General features: G+C 37.5%; 1 protein-coding gene and 1 non-coding gene across 2 annotated transcripts in view; both read left to right on the top strand.

Annotated features, from left to right (window-relative positions):
• The first annotated feature begins 31 nt into the window (after positions 1 to 31).
• Positions 32 to 24,249, top strand: part of EIF2A (eukaryotic translation initiation factor 2A) — a 43,876-nt gene continuing 19,658 nt past the window's right edge. The window contains exons 1-6 of the mRNA XM_020910341.2: positions 32 to 253; positions 16,627 to 16,696; positions 19,563 to 19,637; positions 22,183 to 22,301; positions 23,177 to 23,276; positions 23,528 to 23,610. Coding sequence (XP_020766000.1) covers positions 226 to 253; positions 16,627 to 16,696; positions 19,563 to 19,637; positions 22,183 to 22,301; positions 23,177 to 23,276; positions 23,528 to 23,610 — 475 coding nt within the window. The 5' untranslated portion in view covers positions 32 to 225. The remainder of the gene's footprint in view (positions 254 to 16,626; positions 16,697 to 19,562; positions 19,638 to 22,182; positions 22,302 to 23,176; positions 23,277 to 23,527; positions 23,611 to 24,249) is intronic.
• Positions 13,337 to 13,467, top strand: LOC139034928 (small nucleolar RNA SNORA42/SNORA80 family). The gene has a single exon (XR_011487497.1). It is a non-coding gene; the product is annotated as a small nucleolar RNA SNORA42/SNORA80 family (small nucleolar RNA).

The following is a 24,249-nucleotide window of genomic DNA, read 5'->3' as shown; positions in this document are numbered from 1 at the left end:
TTAGCCCCGCCCCCCCACGCTCCGTAAAGCGCGGCCCCAAAGCTGCGCGTGCGCGCGTTAGAGGTCTTCTCAGCGTCTCGCTCTGACCGGAAGTGAATTGTCCCCGAGGCGCATGACTCAGGAAACACAAGTTCGCCGTCTCCACGCCGGAGGAGACGTGTTGGGGCCGGGTTCGGCCCTCGTGAACTCTGACCCAAGTGTCTGAGTTTCTCTTTCCGGGACAAGATGGCGCCGTCCACGCCACTTCTGACAGGTGAGTTCTGAACGAGCGAGCGACTGTTTCTTTAGAGCAGAGTTTTTTCTTTGACCTCGGGCATCACACGAGAAGCCTTGGAGTCAGATCCGCCTTTTTTTGTGGGTTGCAGTAGAGCCGGAGGGCCTTTTGTATTTCTTGATGTAGCGTGGCAATCGAAAGTTAGGCCCTAGCATCGGGGCTCCAGCATCCCGCCCCCGGCATTTGCCCATCCATCATTCTTTCCTAACACTTCTAAGTTCTACGGGAATAGCGAAAGGGGCGTAAGAACAGAGTGCTAGTGAAATTTGTTAACCTGGGTTTGCAATACCGGTGGTACTCTAACGCTTACCAGGTCATAGGCCCTGTTGACAGTGTGAAGTCATTTACCTCTAAAGGAAAGTCTGTTGATACTAGAGTAACCTCGCACATTAAATACACCGAAATTTAACTGATGACAAATCCTATTCTCTTTGTTTTAATGCAGTTTGTGGGACTGAGTGGAGCAGTGCTACTGTAAGTTTTAAGTAGATGAGAGTGTGGTCTAGGGTAGTAACAATGAGCGTTATAAAGTAGCAACGTTAGAACATTATGGGATTCCAGAGGTTTTGAAGCCGAGGCAGAGTTTATAATGTTGGAGAAGATAATAAACTTACTCTTAGATAATATTGGCGATGACTCTGGATTAGAGTAGTGGCTGGAGTCTCATATATGAGCTTCAGGTAAGGGGAGGGGAGTTGGGAGAGAAAAGAAGGCTTAAGTTACCAATAACTTAATAACATGTAGAGGGAAAAAGAAACCATCGAGGAAAGGGGCTACTTCCCCCTGAGACTTGAAAGGAACCTTAAAAAACTTTTGCACCTTTTGCCATTCTGCATTTGGAGATCTTTGTTGTCAGTGTTAAGCGCACCAGGCTCATTCATATTCAGTGTGGCTACCACAGTTCTTTCATCAAACATTTGTCAAATACTGACTGATTTGTTAGATACCTTGCCAGGCAGGTACTGCCTAAAAGCGTAATTACCTAACTAAATGAATTTATTTTTCTAACTTCATAAAAGTAGCTTGTATGTTACTTACAATTTAGGAATACTGAGCTTTTAAAAATTGATTTAAATTTTTAAAAATTAATACATTTTTGAATGTAATCATTTTATCTTTTGACCTTGAAAATCCCTTTATAATCTTTTGAATTGCTCTTGTCATTGATTTTATGCCTTGCAACCTCATCCTATTTTGTTCTTCATCAATATTGAACTTCTTTAAAACCCTTGAGCTATGTATTTCCTTAGTCTAACAATATCCTCTTTCTCTTGATTTGGCTGACTTCTTTTTATCTTTTTAATTTTATTTTAGACATCATTACTTTATGAAGGCTTTCCTTAATCTTCCCAGATAGTCAGTGTTTCCTCAGGCTGTTTCTGTACCTCGTATATAGTTTTTTTTCTTCTCACTTATCACATAGAATAATTATCTACTTGTTTAGATGCTTTTCTCCCCTGGTAGACTATGAACTTCTTAATGGCAGGGATAGAGTCTTGTTCATCCCTGTCTTCTCAATACCAAGTACAGTGCCTGGTATACAAGAGATACTAAATATTTAGTGGAAGAATAAATTAATGAAAGATAACCCCTTTATTTGTAGTCAGACTAACCAAGAATGACAGTTTTCTTACAATGCTTACAATCAAGGACTTAGGTTGAAATCAAGAGCTTAAGAGTTATCCAGTCAGTCTTCTCATTATATTCTCACATTTATAGCAGCTCAGAGAAATTAAGTAGTGAGATTCACATCACAATTTGGTGAAGTTAGGATTATATTCAATCATTCAACCCCGTATTTCATTTTTCTTTCACTGGAACTCTTTCACTGGAACACACTGATTAATCTTTTAAACATTCTGAGTATAGGTATTTCAGTCAACAATGGATCCTTTTACTTCTAAAGTGTTTTTTAAATTTATGGGGTTTTGGAGTTGTTAATGATTTTAAGATTACCTAGTAAATTGTATCAGTTATTATTTTTCATTGAAGATGACAGAAAGTTAAAACAAGTGAAAGGATTAAAAAAAAAAATCTCATGTACCTTAAAGCTTTTACTGTTACATTCAGGTATTCTCATGACTCCAAAAATCTGTCTTTCTTCATCCCTAAGCTCTTGCTTTCTTTCAGTTTAAATTTATTCTCAGGATAATGTTCTAATTAGGATCTCCAGTTTACATTCAGCCAGCTCAGCAGCCCCTAAGGAAAGTGCACATCTGTGCCAGTGTTAAGGTTGGCTGTCTTTGAGTTGGCTTGGGTCTTGTTCGTATTTAATTAGTCAGATTTATTTGTTTATTTAAGAGTCTTTTTCTTTCCCCATGTATTTATTTATTTTTGGATGTGCTGGGTCATGGCTTTTCACAGGTTTTCTCTAGTTGTGGTGGCTTCTCTTGCTGCAGAAAGTCTCTAGGTGCCCGGGCTTCAGTAGTTGTGGCACATAGGCTTACTTGCTCCAGGACATGTGGAATCTTCCTGAATCAGGGATCGAACCCATGTCCCATGCATTGGTAGGTGGATTCTTTTTGTTGTTCTCCCAGTTTTATTGAGATATAATTTACATACAGCACTGTATAAGGTTAAGGTGTATAGCATAATGATATGATTTCTATCACAAAATGATTATCACATTAAGTTTCTCATATACAGTTTAAGGAAATGAAAATTTTTTTCCTGTGATGAGAACTCTCAGGATTTACTTTTTTTTTTTCTGTTTGGTTTTTTAATTAACTAATTTTTATTTTTTATTTTTATTTTTTTTCCATCTTTTTTTTTTCCATTTATTTTTATTAGTTGGAGGCTAATTACTTTACATCATTACAGTAGTTTTTGTTATACATTGAAATGAATTAGCCATGGATTTACATGTATTCCCCATCCCAGTCCCCCCTCCCACCTCCCTCTCCACCCGATCCCTCTGGGTCTTCCCAGTGCACCAGGCCCGAGCACTTGTCTCATGCACCCAACCTGGGCTGGTTATCTGTTTCACCCTAGATAATATACATGTTTCAATGCTGTTCTCTTGAAACATCCCACCCTCGCCTTCTCCCAGAGTCCACAAGTCTGTTCTATACATCTGTGTCTCTTTTTCTGTTTTGCATATAGGGTTATCGTTACCATATTTCTAAAGTCCATATATATGTGTTAGTATACTGTAATGGTCTTTATCTTTCTGGCTTACTTCGCTCTGTATAATGGGCTCCAGTTTCATCCATCTCATTAGAACTGATTCAAATGAATTCTTTTTAATGGCTGAGTAATATTCCATGGTGTATATGTACCACAGCTTCCTCATCCATTCGTCTGCTGATGGGCATCTAGGTTGCTTCCATGTCCTGGCTATTATAAACAGTGCAGCGATGAACATTGGGGTGCACGTGTCTCTTTCAGATCTGGTTTCCTTGGTGTGTATGCCCAGAAGTGGGATTGCTGGGTCATATGGCAGTTCTATTTCCAGCTTTTTAAGAAATCTCCACACTGTTTTCCATAGTGGCTGTACTAATTTGCATTCCCACCAACAGTGTAAGAGGGTTCCCTTTTCACCACACCCTCTCCAGCATTTATTGCTTGTAGACTTTTGGATAGCAGTCATCCTGACTGGCGTATAATGGTACCTCATTGTGGTTTTGATTTGCATTTCTCTGATAATGAGTGATGTTGAGCATCTTTTCATGTGTTTGTTAGCCATCTGTATGTCTTCCTTGGAGAAATGTCTGTTGAGTTCTTTGGCCCATTTTTTGATTGGGTCATTTATTTTTCTGGAGTTGAGCTGGAGGAGTTGCTTGTATATTTTTGAGATTAATCCTTTGTCTGTTGCTTCGTTTGCTATTATTTTGTCCCAATCTGAGGGCTGTCTTTTCACCTTGCTTATAGTTTCCTTTGTTGTGCAAAAGCTTTTAAGTTTCATTAGGTCCCATTTGTTTATTTTTGCTTTTATTTCTGAAATTCTGGGATGTGGGTCATAGAGGATCCTGCTGTGATTTATGTCGGAGAGTGTTTTGCCTATGTTCTCCTCTAGGAGTTTGATAGTTTCTGGTCTTACATTTAGATCTTTAATCCATTTTGAGTTTATTTTTGTGTATGGTGTTAGAAAGTGTTCTAGTTTCATTCTTTTACAGGTGGTTGACCAGTTTTCCCAGCACCACTTGTTAAAGAGGTTATCTTTTTTCCATTGTATATCCTTGCCTCCTTTGTCGAAGATAAGTTGACCATAGGTTCGTGGATTAATCTCTGGGCTTTCTATTCTGTTCCATTGATCTATATTTCTGTCTTTGTGCCAGTACCATACTGTCTTGATGACTGTGGCTTTGTAGTAGAGTCTGAAGTCAGGCAGATTGATTCCTCCAGTTCCATTCTTCTTTCTCAGGATTACTTTGGCTATTCGAGGTTTTTTGTATTTCCATACAAATTGTGAAATTATTTGTTCTAGTTCTGTGAAAAATACCGTTGGTAGTTTGATAGGGATTGCATTGAATCTATAGATTGCTTTGGGTAGTATAGCCATTTTGACAATATTGATTCTTCCAATCCATGAACACGGTATATTTCTCCATCTGTTTGTGTCCTCTTTGATTTCTTTCATCAGTGTTTTATAGTTTTCTATGTATAGGTCTTTTGTTTCTTTAGGTAGATATACTCCTAAGTATTTTATTCTTTTTGTTGCGATGGTGAATGGTATTGTTTCCTTAATTTCTCTTTCTGTTTTCTCATTGTTAGTGTATAGGAATGCAAGAGATTTCTGTGTGTTAATTTTATATCCTGCAACTTTACTGTATTCATTGATTAGCTCTAGTAATTTTCTGGTAGAGTCTTTAGGGTTTTCTATGTAGAGGATCATGTCATCTGCAAACAGAGAGAGTTTCACTTCTTCTTTTCCTATCTGGATTCCTTTTACTTCTTTTTCTGCCCTGATTGCTGTGGCCAACACTTCCAAAACTATGTTGAATAGTAGTGGTGAGAGTGGGCACCCTTGTCTTGTTCCTGATTTCAGGGGAAATGCTTTCAATTTTTCACCATTGAGGGTGATGCTTGTTGTGGGTTTGTCATATATAGCTTTTATTATGTTGAGGTATGTTCCTTCTATTCCTGCTTTCTGGAGAGTTTTAATCATAAATGGATGTTGAATTTTGTCAAAGGCTTTTTCTGCATCTATTGAGATAATCATATGGTTTTTATCTTTCAATTTGTTAATGTGGTGTATTACATTGATTGACTTGTGGATATTAAAGAATCCTTGCATTCCTGGGATAAAGCCCACTTGGTCATGATGAATGATTTTTTTAATATGTTGTTGGATTCTGTTTGCTAGAATTTTGTTAAGGATTTTTGCATCTATGTTCATCAGTGATATTGGCCTGTAGTTTTCTTTTTTTGTGGCATCTTTGTCTGGTTTTGGAATTAGGGTGATGGTGGCCTCATAGAATGAGTTTGGAAGTTTACCTTCTTCTGCAATTTTCTGGAAGAGTTTGAGTAAGATAGGTGTTAGCTCTTCTCTAAATTTTTGGTAGAATTCAGCTGTGAAGCCATCTGGTCCTGGGCTTTTGTTTGCTGGAAGATTTCTGATTACAGTTTCAATTTCCTTGCTTGTGATCGTTTTGTTAAGATCTTCTATTTCTTCCTGGTTCAGTTTTGGAAAGTTATACTTCTCTAAGAACTTGTCCATTTCTTCCAAGTTGTCCATTTTATTGGCATAGAGCTGCTGGTAGTAGTCTCTTATGATCCTTTGTATTTCAGTGTTGTCTGTTGTGATCTCTCCGTTTTCATTTCTAATTTTGTTAATTTGGTTCTTCTCCCTTTGTTTCTTAATGAGTCTTGCTAATGGTTTGTCAATTTTGTTTATTTTTTCAAAAAACCAGCTTTTAGCTTTGTTAATTTTTGCTATGATCTCTTTAGTTTCTTTTGCATTTATTTCTGCCCTAATTTTTAAGATTTCTTTCCTTCTACTAACCCTGGGGTTCTTCATTTCTTCTTCCTCTAGTTGCTTTAGGTGTAGAGTTAGGTTATTTATTTGACTTTTTTCTTGTTTCTTGAGGTAGGCCTGTAATGCTATGAATCTTCCCCTTAGCACTGCTTTTACAGTGTCCCATAGGTTTTGGGTTGTTGTGTTTTCATTTTCATTCATTTCTATGCATATTTTGATTTCTTTTTTGATTTCGTCTATGATTTGTTGGTTATTCAGAAGCGTGTTGTTTAGCCTCCATATGTTTGAATTTTTAATAATTTTTTTCCTGTAATTGAGATCTAATCTTACTGCACTGTGGTCAGAAAAGATGACTGGAATGATTTCAGTCTTTTTGAATTTACCAAGACTAGATTTATGGCCCAGGATGTGATCTATTCTGGAGAAGGTTCCGTGTGCACTTGAGAAAAAGGTGAAGTTGATTGTTTTGGGGTGAAACGTCCTATAGATGTCAATTAGGTCTAGCTGGTCCATTGTGTCCGTTAAAGTTTGTGTTTCCTTGTTCATTTTCTGTTTAGTTGATCTATCCATAGTTGTGAGTGGGGTACTAAAGTCTCCTACTGTTATTGTGTTACTATTCATTTCCTCTTTCATACTCGTTAGCGTTTGCCTTACATATTGCGGTGCTCCTATGTTGGGTGCATATATATTTATAATTGTTATATCTTCTTCTTGGATTGATCCTTTGATCATTATGTAGTGTCCATCTTTGTCTCTTTTCACAGACTTAATTTGAAAGTCTATTTTATCTGATATGAGTATTGCGACTCCTGCTTTCTTTTGGTCTCCGTTTGCGTGGAATATTTTTTTCCAGCCCTTCACTTTTAGTCTGTATGTGTCCCTTGCTTTGAGGTGGGTCTCTTGTAGACAGCATATATAGGGGTCTTGCTTTTGTATCCATTCAGCCAGCCTTTGTCTTTTGGTTGGGGCATTCAACCCATTTACATTTAAGGTAATTATTGATAGGTATGGTCCCGTTGCCATTTATTTTGTTGTTTGGGGTTCACGTTTATACCACCTTTCCGTGTTTCCTGTCTAGAGAAGATCCTTTAGTATTTGTTGAAGAGCTGATTTGGTGGTGGTGAATTCTCTCAGCTTTTGCTTGTCTGTAAAGCTTTTGAGTTCTCCTTCATATCTGAATGAGATCCTTGCTGGGTAGAGTAATCTAGGTTGTAGGTTATTCTCTTTCATTACTTTAAGTATGTCCTGCCATTCCCTTCTGGCCTGAAGGGTTTCTATTGATAGATCAGCTGTTATCCTTATGGGAATCCCTTTGTGTGTTATTTGTTGTTTCTCCCTTGCTGCTTTTAATATTTGTTCTTTGTGTTTGATCTTTGTTAATTTGATTAATATGTGTCTTGGGGTGTTTTGCCTTGGGTTTATCCTGTTTGGGACTCTCTGGGTTTCTTGGACTTGGTTGGCTATTTCCTTCCCCATTTTAGGGAAGTTTTCAGCTATTATCTCCTCGAGTATCTTCTCATGGCCTTTCTTTTTGTCTTCTTCTTCTGGGACTCCTATGATTCGAATGTTGGGGCGCTTCACATTGTCCCAGAGGTCCCTGAGGTTGTCCTCATTTTTTTTGATTCTTTTTTCTTTTTTCCTCTCTGCTTCATTTATTTCCACCATTTTATCTTCTGCCTCACTTATCCTATCTTCTGTCTCTGTTATTCTACTCATGGTTCCCTCCAGAGTGTTTTTTATCTCATTTATTTCATTATTAATTTTTAATTGATTTTTTTTAATTTCTTCTAGGTCCTTGTTAAACATTTCTTGCATCTTCTCAATCTTTGTCTCCAGGCTATTTATTTGTAACTCCATTTTGTTTTCAAGATTTTGGATCATTTTTATTATCATTATTCTAAATTCTTTTTCAGGTAGATTCCCTATTTCCTCCTCTTTTGTTTGACTTTGTGGGCTTTTTTCATGTTCCTTTAACTGTTGGGTATTTCTCTGCCTTTTCATCATGTTTAGATTGCTGTGTCTGGAGTGGGCTTTCTGTATTCTTGTGGTCTGAGGTTCCTTTTTATTGTGGAGGTTTCACCCAGTGGGTGGGGTTGGATGATTGGTTTGTCAAGGTTTCCTGGTTAGGGAAGCTTGTGTCAGCGTTCTGGTGCGTGGAATTGGATTTCTTCTCTCTGGAGTGCAATGGAGTGTCCAGTAATGAGTTTTGCGATGGGTCTCTGTGTTAGGTGTGACTTTGGAGAGCCTGTATGTTGACACTCAGGTCTATATTCCTGCATTGCTAAAGAATTTGCGTGGTATGTCTTGTACTGGAGCTTATTGGCTCTTGGGTGGTGGTTGGTTTTGGTGTAGGTATGGAGGCTTTTGGATGGTCTCTTATTCCTTAATGTTCTGTGTAGTCAGGAGTTTTCTGGTTTTCTCAGGATTTGGGCTCAAGTCTCCTGCCTCTGGATTTCAGTTTTATTCTTCCAATAGTCTCAAGGCTTCTCCAACTATACAGCACTGATAATAAAACTTCTAGATTAATGGTGAAAAGATTCTCTACCGTGAGAGACAGCCAGAGAGGTTCACAGAGTTACATGAAGAATAGGAGAGGGAGGAAGGAGATAGAGGTGAGCAGGAGGAGAAAAAGGGGACTCAAGAGGAGAGAGACAGATCTACGCAGTTATCTGTTCCCAAAGTGTTCTCCGTAGCCCAGACACCCACAAAGATTCACAGAGTTGGATTGGGAAGAGAAGGGGAATGGAGGAAATAGAGGTGTTCTGAGGTAGAAAACAGAGAGTCAAAAGTAGGAGAGTATCACCACACTCCTGAATAGAAATGGGAACTGAATATTGGATTCTTAAATGACCAAAATTTATATCACATACTACTGAAAAACAAAGATTGAAAATCTAGTGTAGAGGTTAGACTCTTTGAAATACAATATTTAAAAACAAAAACAAAAACACAAAATTTAGAACTATATATGAAGTTCACTTTAAAAATAGGGTTTCTCTCTCTCTCTCTCTCTCTCTTTTTTTGGCAAGGTTATAGTGAAATGAAAATGAAAGTTAAGGAATAATAGAGGAGTATTAGAGGACTCTAAAAGGAAATAGGAGAGAAAAACAAGAAAAAGAAAAAAAAAAAAGAAAAAAAAATTTTTTTTTCCCAATTAATCACCTAATTTTTAATTGAAGGATGATTGCTTTATAATACTGTGTTGGTTTCTGCCATACATCAGCATGAATCAGCCATAGACAGACATATGTCCCCTCCCTCCTGGCCTCCCTCCCATCGCCCACCCCATCCACCCGTCTAGTTTGTCACAGAGCCCTGGTTTGAGTTCCCTGAGTCATACCGGGAAGTCCCACCGGCTGTCTGTTTTACATATGGTGCCTGTATGTTTCCATGCTACCCTCTCCGTTGGTCCCACCCCGCCCGCGCCCGTGGCAACACATCTCTTCTCTGCCCATTGCTGCTGGCAGCTGGATTCTTATTCACTGTGCCGCCAGGGAAGTCCTATATTAGTCAGTTTTTAATCAGATCACCAGAACCAAATTATTCTCACCCCTGGATATTTCCCGAAGGAAAACTAAGGTCTCCTGTAAAGGGGGTCCAGGATGCTTGGCCATAAAAGAACAATAACCCTTATGTGAAGCTCATGTTGTTTAATCAGCTTGCCTACTTGAGGCCATTGAGATAATCAAGATTGAGTCATTTTCATAAATTGATATATACTTCAGTGGGTGCAAGGATTGGAAATAGTATGATATAATCACTGTATCCCAGAGCTAGGGCCATTGTTTGTTAAAGCCTCATAGTTTTCTCATATTAACTCAGGCCTAGAGCAATGAATGGTATCTATCTAGAAAGGCTAGTAAGTTTTAAAAATATACCATATAGGCACAGTATTTAATGTAATTATTGTTTTTAAACAGTAATTCTTTGTGGAACTTTGTCATTTATTTGTTGCTTAAATGAAAAGAACCATTTGTATTCTTGATTTTTCTTTTTTTATAGAACATGTTGATCCTTTTTTGATTAAAGGGGAAAATCATTAAAAATAAGGAATCATGTCATGTCAATACACTACATTAAGCAATCTCCACACTTATTGTTTTACATTTAGTCACTTCCAATTAAAATGAATTCCTTATTAGAAAGTCATATGTAGAAAAAAGTTGTTTCAGTTATTGAAAAGAGTTTGAGTCCATATTTATTTTTGCTTTTATTAATTTATAGTGCAGTTTATATTGTTATGAACCTGATTTTGTGTTTCATCTGATAAACTTTGTATATCTGTGTATTCAAATTTGTGGAAGAAGTTGCTCAAACTGATAATACAGTATATTATCAGTAGCATATCTTCATGGTTCCAAAATTTCTTACAGCACTTTCTTATAGTTGTATTTCTGTGTAGAGAAGTGTAAAATAAAATATTTGTTTCAAATAGTGTTTTACATGTATGAACAAAGCTATAATGACTCATCATGATTTTTATGATGAATATAATTGATACTTGGTTCCTCTATAATAGACATATCTACTGTAAAGCATCATGTATAAAGAAGTTGTCTAATGGAACCAACTGTATCATCAGTGCATAAAGTAGCTTTATTTTAATATGTACTTTTATCTTGCAGAATATGTTTTTATCTTAGTACAGAAATTCTTGGTTGATGCGATTTTTAATTTAACACTTTTGTTCAGTATTCCCAAGCAAATCCATTCTTGTGAAATGTTGGCAGACTTTTGATTGGTTTCATTTCTTGGAATATTGTGAACAAAGTATTACCAAAAAATGATGGGCTTTTAAAAAGCCTTTTTATTTTGAAGTAAATTAAGACTTACAGGAAGTTGTAAAAAGAGTCAAGAGAGTTCCCGTGTACCCCTCACCTAACTTGCCTCAATGACAATACCTTATATAACTATCGTATATTATCAGAACCAGGAAATTGACACTGGTATGGTAGTATTTACTAAACTACCGTCCTATTTGGATTTTACTCGTTTGTGCGTGCATGTATTTTACCACATGTGCAGATTCATGTCTCCACCACTGTCAGAATATAGAACTGCTCCATCACCACAAAGGACTACTCTGTCACCCTTTTCTAGTTGGCGCCTGCATCCACCTGTAACCCCTGGCAACCACTGATCTGTCCTCTATCATGATACTTTGTCATTTCAAGAGTGTTGTATAAACGGGATCATAGACCACTTTGGATTTTTGATTTTAAAGTGTTCTTTATTTAGAATGAGAGCATATGCATATTGAAAAGGAGTTGATTAATTTGACTCAGATTTTGCTTCTCTAGAATCATATTAAAACCAGTAGTTGAAAATCATGAGAGTGAATGCTGCTTGATCAAGAAAGACATGGCACTTTTCACACTGACTTTTCTATCAGTTGCTTTCTGAGATTTTGGGTTAATAATCTGCATGAAAGAGTGTGGGTTAAGTGGGAGTTTTGCTCCCTGTCTTAGTCCATTCTGGCTCCTGTAACACAAATATCATAGTCTGGGTTGTACAAGCATGCTCAGTTCCCAGTTGTATCCAGGTCCTTGTGATCCCATGGACTGCAGCTGCCAGGCTCTTCTGTCCATGGAGTTATCCAGGCAAGAATACTGGAGTGGTTAACATTTCCTACTCCAAGACTGGGTGGTAGCCAACAGAAATTTATTTCTTACGGTTCTGGAGGTTGGGAAGTCCTAAATCAAGGCACCAGCAGATTTGGTGTCTGGTGAGCACCAGCTTTCTGGTTTATAGACAGCCGTTTTACACCATGTCCTCACATGGCAAAAGAGACAGGGGAGCTCTGTGGGGCTTCTTTCATGAGGGCACTAATCCCGTTCATAAAGGCTCTGCCTTCTTGACCTAATTACCTCCCCAAAGCCACTCCAAATACCATTAAGGATTAAGTTTCAGCCTATGAATTTGGGGTCGGGGTACACAGACAGTCAGTCGATAGCAACTCTTTTGGGATCTTCTACTTACCTTAGTTTGGAATATAAGTATGACATAGGAATTTTGTAAGAGGAAAATCTTGTACCTGTACTGATTGCCCTGAGTACCCTGAAAGTTCCCACTGCTATGGCAGAAGGCTTCTTGGGTTCTGAGGTACAGCTGCCACTTTAGTATAACATAGAAAACCTTTGAATTTTCATCAAGTCAACACTGGGTTGGTAATAACAGCAGAATCAACAGACAAAGAGGACCGAGGTCACTAGGCACAAATGCCATGAGAACATAAGTTGAGACGAGCAGGGGATGGCTCTTTTCTTCTTTGCTGGTCATTTTGGGTAGAACATGGTTTGATTGCATTCATCATATGGCACATTTTAAGAAGTATTTGTGGCTTCATTGGGTCTGTGCTGACAATGTACCATTTTGTTTTCCTATATGAGTGTGAGAATTCTGAAAGAGTGCTTAGTGAGTTTCTGTCACCGCAGTTTGTGAGAGGGACCTCATCAGGCTGACGGAATATGATGTAACCTAGCGATAACTTGTAATCTGATAACTGTATATGTCCTAGTTTGGGAAATTAATTTTTTATTAATCCTTCAAATATTTATTAAAACCATAATCGTAGTGTTAAGAATGGTGTCTTTTCTTCTAAATCAGTGTATCATACATTGTATTACAGCAGGTGATTGACTTGGTGACAGGAAAGAGCACAGCTTTGCCTGTGTAGTAAAGAGAATTTTGACGGAATACTTGATTTTAGTCAAAGGCCAAGAACAGGACTTCTCTGGCTGTCCAGTGGTTAAGACTCTGCCTTCCAGTGCAGCAGGGTGCAGATTTTATCCATCCTTTGTCAGGGAGCTAAGAACCCACATGTCTCATGGTCAAAAAACCAAGACATAAAACAGAAGCAATATTGTAACAAGTTCAGTAAAGATTTTAAAAATGGTCCATGTCCAAAAATCTTAGGAAAAAAACCAAGAAACAGTTGAGAATTTCTGATGTTAAGCATTAAACTTCATAGTTTTCAAGTCATCTAAGATCACATTTTTTTGGCAGAAAGTGTTTACTAAATACTAGAGGTTTTTATGACAGGTGTTCACCAGTGCTTCACTCACGGTGCAGCTGTGGGCTGAGCGGGCTGGGAACCGCTCTCCTGAGTGTGGTGATGGACTCATTTCTAAGGTCCCTAGTGCAGTGCATGGGTTTGGATTTCTGGCAGGCCCATGCCCCTGGGCCTCTCATGGTGCCCCATGCAGAGAAAACTGGCCCCGGACCATTGCCCGGCCTCTGCCCGTGGGCTGCAGGCACTGAAGCGGGTTAAACTGGCTCCAGACCATTGCCCGGCCTCTGCCCGTAGGCTGCAGGCACTGATGCGGGTTAAACTGGCCCCGGACCATTGCCCAGCCTCTGCCCGTGGGCTGCAGGCACTGAAGCGGGTTAAACTGGCCCCGGACCATTGCCCGGCCTCTGCCCGTAGGCTGCAGGCACTGAAGTGGGTTGCACAGTGGGAAAAAAAAATCCCTAATGCGTAGCACATGAAGCTGGGCAGGGACCAGATAGAGAGCCTTGTAGGCGGTCCTGTGAGGAGTTTAGGTGTTGATATATGTAGAATACTTTGCTAGACTCCATTCTGTTCAAGGGCAAATTACCCACCACAGTTTGGCAATTCAGTTTAGTATATGAGGAAACATGGTATCCAGTTGTGTACTTGTGAATGTAGACAAGAAACTTATCATTCAGTTATGTGTTTACTCAACTTATATCTCATCTTTCCACTAGAATGAAAGCTCCATTGAGTACATAGATTTTTATCTTGTTTGTCACTGGTTCTTTTACTTTCATTCTAACTTTAAAATATTTACTTTGAAAAGTAGCAGTTTTCAGTATCTGAAAACTGAGGTCGTTAATCTATAGGCAGAAAATCACTGTTATGAGGACTGTCCCTTGGCAAGGGAAAGGAGACAGGGATGAGTTGGAGCCCCGAGTGGGGCTCCCAAGGGCCTTGGGTACCAGCTTTGCTGCTGAAGAGTGGAGATTTGGAAATAGCTGGTAGAAAAGGAAGCAGATGCACTTCAGTGAAACCTTTTCTTCAGGTCTGTGCTGTTGCTGCCAGCATGAATTTTAGCTGATAAAATAGTAACTCGTCACCAAGTTCTGTCAGTTTTCTCTCTTGAATGTTGAACGCTGATCCTCCTCTTGCCGTTTCCACTGCCTGGCCCCTAGTCCAAGGTTTCTGTCTGGTTTTTGCCATGCTGCACAGCTTGCAGGGTCATAGTTCCCTGACCAAGGATCAAACCCGGGCCCCTAGCAGTAGAAACACAAGGGTCCTTAACCACTGGACCACTAGGGAGTTGCCCAGGTTTCTGTTAGCTCTCCTGTGGGACTCCTGCAGACCATCTGAGCAGTCTCTTCACACCCTCTCACTGCCTTCTGGTTCTCTCTCTACACTGTGTCAGGTGGACCTTTTCAAATTGCAAATCTGGTTTTAAAAATCTGCCTAAAACTTCTTTGAATTTTCCCGTGGTTCTTCGGCTCCAGTCTAATACTGCCTAACTCAGGCCCCAGGATCCTGTTTGGTCTGAGCCCTGTTTTCTTCTCTAGATCTCCCTCCAGCCACACAGGCCTTCCTTCCACTCCCGCGATGCTGTCGTCTCCCTGCCGTGGGGTTTCTGTTCGTTACTGTCACTCCGTGCTTGTTAACTGCTATTTTATCTTTCACATCACACGAATCACTTATCAAGGATGCTTTTCCTGTCCTTCGATTTTTAGATTGAAACTCCGAATTATTCACTCTAGTAGCCTCTTCTGTCTTTCCTTTGTAGCACCAAATGCAGCTATAGATTTCCATCTATTTGACTAATTAATTGATCAGTGAGGTCAGGGACAAGAGTGATTTTCCTCCCTATTGTATCTGTAGTATTTAACAGGAGAGGTAGTTTTTTTTTCTCCCTGTAAACATTTGTTGAATGAATGGATCATTTTATTTGGTTCGGCTTTATAAGCTTCTAATTCAGCCATTTAAAACAAAGTAGAATCTATAGATGTTTTTGCTTATTTAATCTTGAACTTTGTTCCCACCTAATTTTTTAGGACATTAGTATCATTGGGGGTGTCGGTCTCATACTACTTATTCTCTTAGTTTAAGAAATTGTGACTATATTAACAGTGCCTTGTTGTTGTTGTTTTCTTTTTTAAAGAACTTTGCATGAATTTATATTGTATTTTCATGTTATTATCTTACATAAAGCACACATTGTTCTAAAGTTTTCATTTTGCTGATTAGGGCACAGACTTTGAGGTAGTAATATATCCAAGTTTCCACAGCCAGGTGGGAACTGTGGTCTGCCTTTGACTTCATGTCCTCTGTTCCAGTACAACTACTTTTCACTGGTGACAGTTACAATTTTGAGCTTTTATTTATAAAACTTACTTGAAACAGTAAGCTGATACAAAGATTTAACTTAGACTCAGCTTCTAATTCTGTTTCCAACAGCCATACATTTTGAAAATGAGATTACAAAATAATGTGAAAACGTTATACTAAGATCACTTTTTTCCATTTGAGTGAAAGCATATAAGTATGAATGTTATATTTCAATGCACATGCATAGATTTCTTGTAAGATAGATAAAAGTGGGTTTATTGAAGTTATCTCCTTAGAGACTAAATGAGTATGCTCTGCAGAAAAAAATAAGAAGAATATGGACTGTCTCAGTCAGTTTGCAGGTGTGCCCACTAAGTTGCTTCATTCGTGTCCAACTTTGTGCAACACTATGGACTGCAGCCCGCCAGGCTCCTCTGTCCATGGCATTCTCCAGGCAAGAATACTAGAGGGGGTTGCCATGCCCTCCTCCAGGGGATCTTCCTGATCCAAGGGTTGAACCCGCATGTCTTATGTCTTCTGCATTGGCAGGCGGGTTCTCTACCACTAGTGCCAACTCGGAAGCTCCTCAGTCAGTGTAGGCTGTTAGAACAAAGTGCCGCACACTAGGTAACTTGTAAACAACTGAAGATAGAGTTATAGAGGCTGGAAGTCTGAGCCCAGGGTGCCAGCGTGGTCAGGTTCTGGTAAGAACCCTCTTCTTGTTTGTTGTCTGCCAGTGTATTGTAGCCTCACACATCCTCTGTGTTTTTCTTATAAGGGTACTAATCCCATTCATGAGGAATCCACTTTTGTGATCTAATAACCCTCTGAAATGCTCCTCCAAGTACCATCACATTGGAGTTAGGATTTCAACATGAGCCTTTTGTGGAGAAACAGACATTCAAGCCTTTGCATTACCTATTTATTTCCCAGCAGTTACATGATTTTATGCAGAAGAGGAAGAAAAATGTACCCATTTAATGCTGATGTTCAATAGTTCTATGAGATGTTTGGTAATTTTATTAGTATTTTAATTGGAAGCTTTTCACTTTTTTAAACATTTGTGATGACTGAGTATTTATTAACGAAGTAATGCTAATTCTTTCCCTTTTCTTCCTGTAGTCCGAGGATCAGAAGGGCTGTACATGGTAAATGGACCACCACATTTTACAGAAAGCACAGTGTTCCCAAGGTATGGTTTTTATTGTTGAGTGATGTTATATAGAGAACAAAAAAAGAAAGAACAGACAAGCTAGTTTCTTGGGACATATCATATAATGTTAACAGAAGATGGGAAGAATGCATATTCTCTATCCAAAAAAATGACCTTTAGATTTGAAAACAATAGCTTGAGTACATTTAAAAGGTCTAGACAACAGTGTAACTTAGTTCATGCCTGAGGTTTAGAGGAATGAGGAAGAACTTGTGAATGTGATAGCCAGACCACTGCCTCTCGTCTTCATTAAATTTCAGCCTGAGGGGACTTTGCTAAACCGTGATAGGCGTCAACTTGGAAGAGTTCATGCCAACCTTAGGGAGAACAATTTGAGGATTAAGGAGAATAATGACCAAAAATTAAGGCATGTCAAGTATATAAATATTCCTTCCAAAATCTTTCTCCTTCCAAATATTATTGGTCAGTATTAGACATTGATGGGATCCTGTCCATTACTTTGAAAACTGATAAAGAAAAAAAGTCAAGCATTTATGTTACCTTTCCTGTACAAACTTTTTCAGAGAAACCAAACTGTTGATGATGAAAACTTATCTATAGAGCAGTAATAAACCCAGAAGGAAAGTTGGGCTTAGATAATCACCGTTTCTTTATCCTAAAGAAGTCATGTATCAGTGGTTCTCAAGCTTTCGCATGCCTCAGAATCATCTGAAGAGTTTATTAAAAACTCACACACACAGAGGATACTGTTTCCTCTTTAGGTTTTCTGATTCAGTAGATCTGGGTCAGGACTCAAAGAATAAGAATTTTTAAGTTCCCAGTTAATGCTGATGCTTCAAGTGTAGAGACCACACTTTGAGAACAACTGATCTAGGCAAATGATCTTCGAAAGATGCTGAAACTGCTAGATGAACTGTTGATAGGGAACTTTATAATCAGACTGCCATCGGCTGACTCTATTGATGACTTTTTTATTAGATCCAGTTCTCTAGAACATTGTTACAGAAAATATGGGACCAAGGACAACTATATGAGCAACATCTTGAGTCAGTGCAGAAATATAACATCTCAGGCCCTACTCAGTTTACTGAATCAAAGTCTGTAGTTTAACCAGGTCCTCAATGATTTGTATGCACATTAATATTTGAAAAGTACCACTTTAGAAAATGAGTCTGTATTAAAGCTTTTGTGCTGCACTTCACTGGGGTGTGCAGTCCCAAGGCAGCAGAACTGAGGGAGAAAGGGAAATGAGAAAAGGAAGTGAAAGGAAACGTAGAATAGGATGCACTGAGCTGAGCTCCAGTCCACAACATCCAGCCAGGTTGCTTGGTCATGCAGAATCTCTCCCGTGAGGCTGTGTAGAACCACTGTGCCTTAGAACAGCCTGTGATTCAGGGAGTGGGCACAGAATCCATGGCAGCCTGAGTCTCTTTTGATCTCTTTGGGCTGAATCTGAGTGCCAGTGCCCCTCTGCCTGCTGCTGCAGTAGGTATAGTGGGAGCCATGCTGAAATGTGGCCCGCATTCCTTAAGAGTCTGAGACATCCAGTGGTGGTAAGGAGATGAGGTGGCCACATTGCTTCCTGAAGGGCTGGCGCCTGGGAGCAGGAAGGATTCGCTGGATCTGAGGAGGTGCATAATGAGTCCAGTACAATCTCAGTGTCACTAAGAGTAGAACAAGGAGACATTACGTGTCTCGTGGTGAGTTGCAATAGGAACAGTGTAGTATTTACCTTCTATGAAGATTTTTAAAAACCTGCTTCTAATCAGGCTTTTAGATCTGGGCATTATTGTGCATTGCAGAAACACAAATGTCATCTTCAGATGAATTAATGCAAAGATAGTGCCCTGTTTAGAAGGAGTGTACTGGTGAGTTCTCAGTGTGTTGTTATCTGACAATTCAAATATTTATTAGCTACAAAATTCTGATCTGATGTTGTGACTATATGTATGGACATTACTGAACACACACACACACGTTTCTTCATGGGTCTTCATTATCTCTGGGAGTTGTACTCACAGTGGCCATCTCCATTTGAGAGATACAGTGTTTAAAGTTTTGATCAGTTGATAGAAGATTGCCAAGAAGTCCAAGGTCCACAGGTTAGTTTTTGTATAGAATGCTGCATCCGTATTTATTTGATGTGAATATCCTCTTCTGGTGGCTAATACTTTCCATGCCTGCACAGGAGAAATTGGTGGCAGATCTTTGTCTCTCAAATCCAGGGGCACTTGTTGGCTGCCGGAGGGCACTGCATCCACCATAGTTTTGTTACTCTGGTGGTTCAGGACTTTCTTTACAAAGCTGTGTCGAAATCCTTCAGCTGTCTCAGGATGAGGACTGACAGCTGGTAACTTCCCCCTTGTTGTTTGGTTTCAGTTGCTAAGTCCTGTCCGACTCTTTTATGACTCCATGAGAATAGCCCCACCAGGTCCTCTGTCCATGGGATTTTCCAGGCAAGGATACTGGGGTGGGTTGCCATTTCCTTCTCCAGGGCGTCTTCCCGACCCAGGGGTCAAACCCAGGTCTCCTGCACTGCAGACAGATTCTTTGCCACTGAACCACCCAGCAACTCCTAGTTTCCACACGCACTTACCTCTTTGAGTTTCCAGACAAACTAGTGGTTCACCCCAAAGGGCGCTCTCTCTTACTTAAAATTGGTCTGTTGTATAAAAATCGACTTCCAGCTTACTTTACAGTGGTAGTCACCACTACAGTTTAAGAGGGAAAGTATTTTGGACAAACTAAAGCATGTTGGAATTATTTTCTAAAACTTATGTAAGTTCTCAGTCACTAAATTAGTAAGATTGTGGATTTTTGATTAGGTTTTTTTAAGGTATTAATGTTTATTAATTTAAGCTTTTTTTTTCTTGTCATTTTTCAGAGAATCTGGGAAAAATTGCAAAGCCTATACCTTTAGTAAGGATGGGACCTTGTTTGCCTGGGGCAATGGAGAAAAGTTAGTGTTTATTTATATACCTTTTTTTTCCATGAATATAAAACATAATTGTTTAATTTGAATAACATGTATTTGGATGTCATTTATAAAGTCCATCTTTATAGTCTTGGTGCAATTAGGTATTATCTCCAGTATAACATCCACAGAACATCTCCAAAGTTGTTAGTTTCTATTTATGTGTTACACTTGTTTGAGTTCTCCAGTTTCTTAGAATTAAAAAGGAACATATGAAAAGGGGCTATTAATTTAATGCCAAGAGTTTTTTTTTTTTTTTAATGCCAAGAGTTTGTTTTAAGTAGTGCTGTAAGTTACTGGTTAGGGTTTCTTGAGTTCTGCATTAATACTTAGAGAATAATTCTCTTTGCTCCTTTATCTTAGATACTTTATATTTTTGCTGTTAGATTACTTAACAGCTGTATTTATTGCTATTAATTTTGTTGTAGATAACAGCATGTCATTAAGTAAGTTATTCAGAAATATGTTTGGTAGAGTCTATATTACATAAAATAATCAGATTATAAAATTGGTCTTACAGAAAAATAAGTATTTAGATTTCAGTGTCATAATTTCACTCAGAAAACTAATCCTGTTCCATTTTCCATAGTCAGCTGCGTTTTAATTAACAGAACCAGGAAAAATGCGCGAATATTGCTTGATTTAAAGTTATTTTAGTGTTGTTGTGCTTAGCCAGATACAGTAGCTTAGATTTTTAAAGGGAAAAACGATTACATGACTTTCAAAAGTGCATTTTAAGTGTTTCTTACATCATGGTAATATAGTCTCAGGTCTTTTGACTATCAGGTCAGGTTGGATTAAACACATGATTTTTAAAAGTGCTAGAAAGATTGTGTTGAGTTAGTTGATTCACTTCTACAATTATAAGTAGCTGGCAGGATTCACTTTTATAATTAAAAATGTTCATTAGCATTTTTTTTAAGTTACTAAGTACAATCAACAAACTACTACTCTCAAATTATTAAGAATGTAATTATATTGGGTCTTATTCACAATGTTAACAGTCTTAGTCTCAAAAGAAAGGATGTACTTTCAACTTATTTCTTTAGGTGTAACCTGTTGGGTTGTATTGTTTTTAAATCCATATTTTAGTTTGTACTATTTGGGTAATAAGTTGATAGAAATTTACTATCTGATAGGATATACCATATGTCTTTTCATTGCCTATTATCTTTTTGATGTATCCTTTATTCTGATAACTTACAGTTTATTGAGTAAGTTTATTTTCACTTTGGCAATTATCATTAATTGTTTTATATGTCCTATCTCTACTTTGCTTTCTATTGAATTCAACTCAATCCTTTTACTATGTTCCCACATGTTGTGTCCATTCATCTTTTTAAATAGATTTTTTTATATCTTGCTCTAGTATTTCCTTAAGGTGCTGCAGCCACAGCAATGCATATTGTTCCTGGGGCAAGAGAAACAGGTGTAGTGTATTGATTGTAGTCTTTGCTGAGGCCATGGTTCATTAAGTCAGAAGCTATAGCTGATTTTTCCTTAAATACATGCATATTTAAAATACACACCCTTCATTAAACTAAGAATAACTTCAATGCTTATTAACAACAAAAAAAACCTTCCTGTAATTCTAAATATGTACTTTACAGTAAACTGTAAAGAATCTACAGTTGTAAGCATGTGTGTCTGTGTGTTTAAGTAGTTTTTGCTTATCTTAACCCAGTGTTCTCAAACTTGAGTTGAACAAAATAAGGAATTTCTGCAGTGAGAAGGAATATCTTTTTTTTTTTTTAATCCCACGGACTACAGAAGAGCAAGTCAGGCCATAAAAGTGTCAAAGCCTTGCTCTGGCAGTTATTAGTAGTATGGTCTTGGGCAAATCATCAAATCATATCACTTTTTTTTTCTAACCTTCAGTTTTACCATTTGTAAAATGGAGATGTTAATATCTATTTTATGAGAGTGTTGTGAGGATTAAATTAGAAAATGTACATAACGTGGTTAAAACAGAACATAGTACGTAGAAAATGTTCCAAAAAATGGAAACTGCTTTTTTTATATACACTTATTGTCATTTTTGTCTTTATTGTATCATGATAATTCTTATAGTAGTGTCTTTTGGAAAATGCTTCTAAGATTTTAACAGACATCAAAGCGCTCCTTGATGATTTCCCCAGCTGCTGCAGTTTCTGTTTACTCAAATTAAAAAATACACTTTTTGTTTTCTCTTGAATTTTATATTCCTTTGCTTGTCTGTGGGTTTGTACTGTGTTCACTCAAAGGCCTGTTATTTCCTTTTTGGCTAAAGGTAGTATCATCTATTGTGTCTTCTTGAAAATTCTATTTTAATTCCGAGCACCAGCCTTAAATAGGGGCCTTTTGGTAAAACATACACTTTTTTATGTTAGAGTATTTATTGGATATTTTGTAGAACTAGCTGAAAATTGATCTTTATGAAAAATGAACACTTCAGAGTGATCTGTATCTAAAAAGAAGTATGACTGTTTTGGATAGTGCTGACTGTTGTGAAACAGTATTTCATTGCTGAAGTAATTTCTTTTGAAACCAGAATAAATGTTATCAGTGTCACTACCAAGGGCCTGCTGCACTCCTTCGACCTTCCAAAGGCAGTTTGCCTTGAGTTCTCGCCAAAAAACACTGTCCTGGCAACATGGCAGCCTTACACTAGTAAGTATATTCCAACTGGAAAAGGATTCTGATAGGACCAATGCAATTCAGTGGGGGAACAAAGAGGAGGTTTATAACCTTATAGGAAAGTGATTAATCTTTATAATACTAAGCAGTGTTTAAGAATGTTTTTAATCAACAATGAATCTTGCATTCCCCAAATACATTGTACTTTAAATGATTTCAAGTTAGAAGATTTGTCATGAGATAGAGGAAAAGAAAAAGCTCAAGGGAAAATGTATAAAGTAAATAATCATTGGATAAAGAAGATCTCAAAAATTAAGAATAATAGTTTTAAAATAAAAAAATGTTTTATATAAGCATAAATGAAAGAGGAAGTACAGTAGACATATCATCTAATTAAAAAGCATTTTGTAATAATGTGAATATTGTTGAATAAATATATGTTAGTAGTTCATTATTGGGTTATAAACCTTCTGAGTTTGTTCTTCCAAGAGGCATGCACTGTAATGAATCTTAGTTTTCCAAGTAAGTAAAAGAGAATTGGAGAATCAGTTGAGAACTGTGAGTGGTTTTATGTAACTTTTTTTCATGTGTGTGACTTATAGACACAGCTTTCGTAATAAGACAGTTTAGTCTGTTTAGCAGCAAACCACATCAGACTTAACAACAGAGATCTAAGTATTTTTAAAAACTGTAGTAATTGACTCATTTCAGAAATACTGAACTTGTCAAACAGCTGTCATAGCGTCATGGCTTTAGGAATGAATGATTAAATCTATAATTTAAGTTAGAGGGGAAAGTTGATTTAAAGCACCTCTTACCTAATCTTGTTGAAATTTTTTCTAAGAAGGAAATCTTTTTGCTGATGTTAGGAGACAGTTACTGCAAAAAAAAATTTATTTTTATGGCAGCTTCTAAAGATGATACAGCTGGGATACCCAACCTGCAACTTTATGATTTGAAAACTGGAACATGTTTGAAGTCCTTCATTCAGAAAAAAATGCAAAACTGGTAAATAAGTGCTTTAAAATGTTAGTTATTTTTAAATATTTTTAATATCTTTGTTGTATATTGTTTGTTTCTCTGGTATAATTTAGAATATAACTTGTCAGATCAAAGTCTAGACCTTTAAGGATTTTGCATGTGAAAATGTGATAGAGTAAGATCTTTATCTTTCTTTGTTTATGCGTATTCTCCCTTAAATGGTAAACAGTATCATAAACGTTAACATGTTACAGTTATATTCTCGTTCTTCATTGTAGGTGTCCTTCCTGGTCAGAAGATGAAACGCTCTGTGCCCGAAATGTTAACAACGAAGTTCACTTTTTTGAAAACAACAACTTTAGTATGGAAAGATTTATGAAATAATTTTATTATTTACTATAAATATGTACAGTTTTTATTGCCTTATATGGCATCATACGGTTCTCCTAAATATTGTTTTTATATTAACAGTTGCTGTTATAGGAATTCATTTGAGTAACTCAAGTCTAAATGCTAGTAAAATGTTATAACAAAGATACTATTTTATAATAAAATTTTACTATCTAGTTACTGCTAAATTAATATATTTGAATAGCTCTTACTGAATTTAGTTGCTATTAAAATTCTGTGATACAAATTTTAAAAATATTGTGTAGAATTTCAAACACAAAAGTAGACACTTAGTCCCAGTAATCATCAGCCTGCTGTCAGTCCTTCTTCATCCAGGCATCTGTTCACCTACCATCTCTTTTACTCTGCTTAAGCAAATCATAAACATCATATAATTTTACCTGTAAATATTTCAGTAAGGTAGTCATAATACTGTTATCACAGATTATAAAATATCTGGTCAGTTTCAAATTTCTAATAATTGCAAATTTAAGTTTTTTGAAACCCAACATCTAGATAAGGTCTTTCATATTACAGTTGATATATTTCTTTAAATATAGATTTCCTCTATATTCTTTTTTTTCTCCCTGCAGTCTATTATTTTAGAAAC

This window comes from Odocoileus virginianus, chromosome 4, assembly GCF_023699985.2.
Source record: "Odocoileus virginianus isolate 20LAN1187 ecotype Illinois chromosome 4, Ovbor_1.2, whole genome shotgun sequence".
NCBI classification, from domain to species: domain Eukaryota; kingdom Metazoa; phylum Chordata; class Mammalia; order Artiodactyla; family Cervidae; genus Odocoileus; species Odocoileus virginianus.
This window is presented reverse-complemented; position numbering and strand designations above follow the sequence as displayed.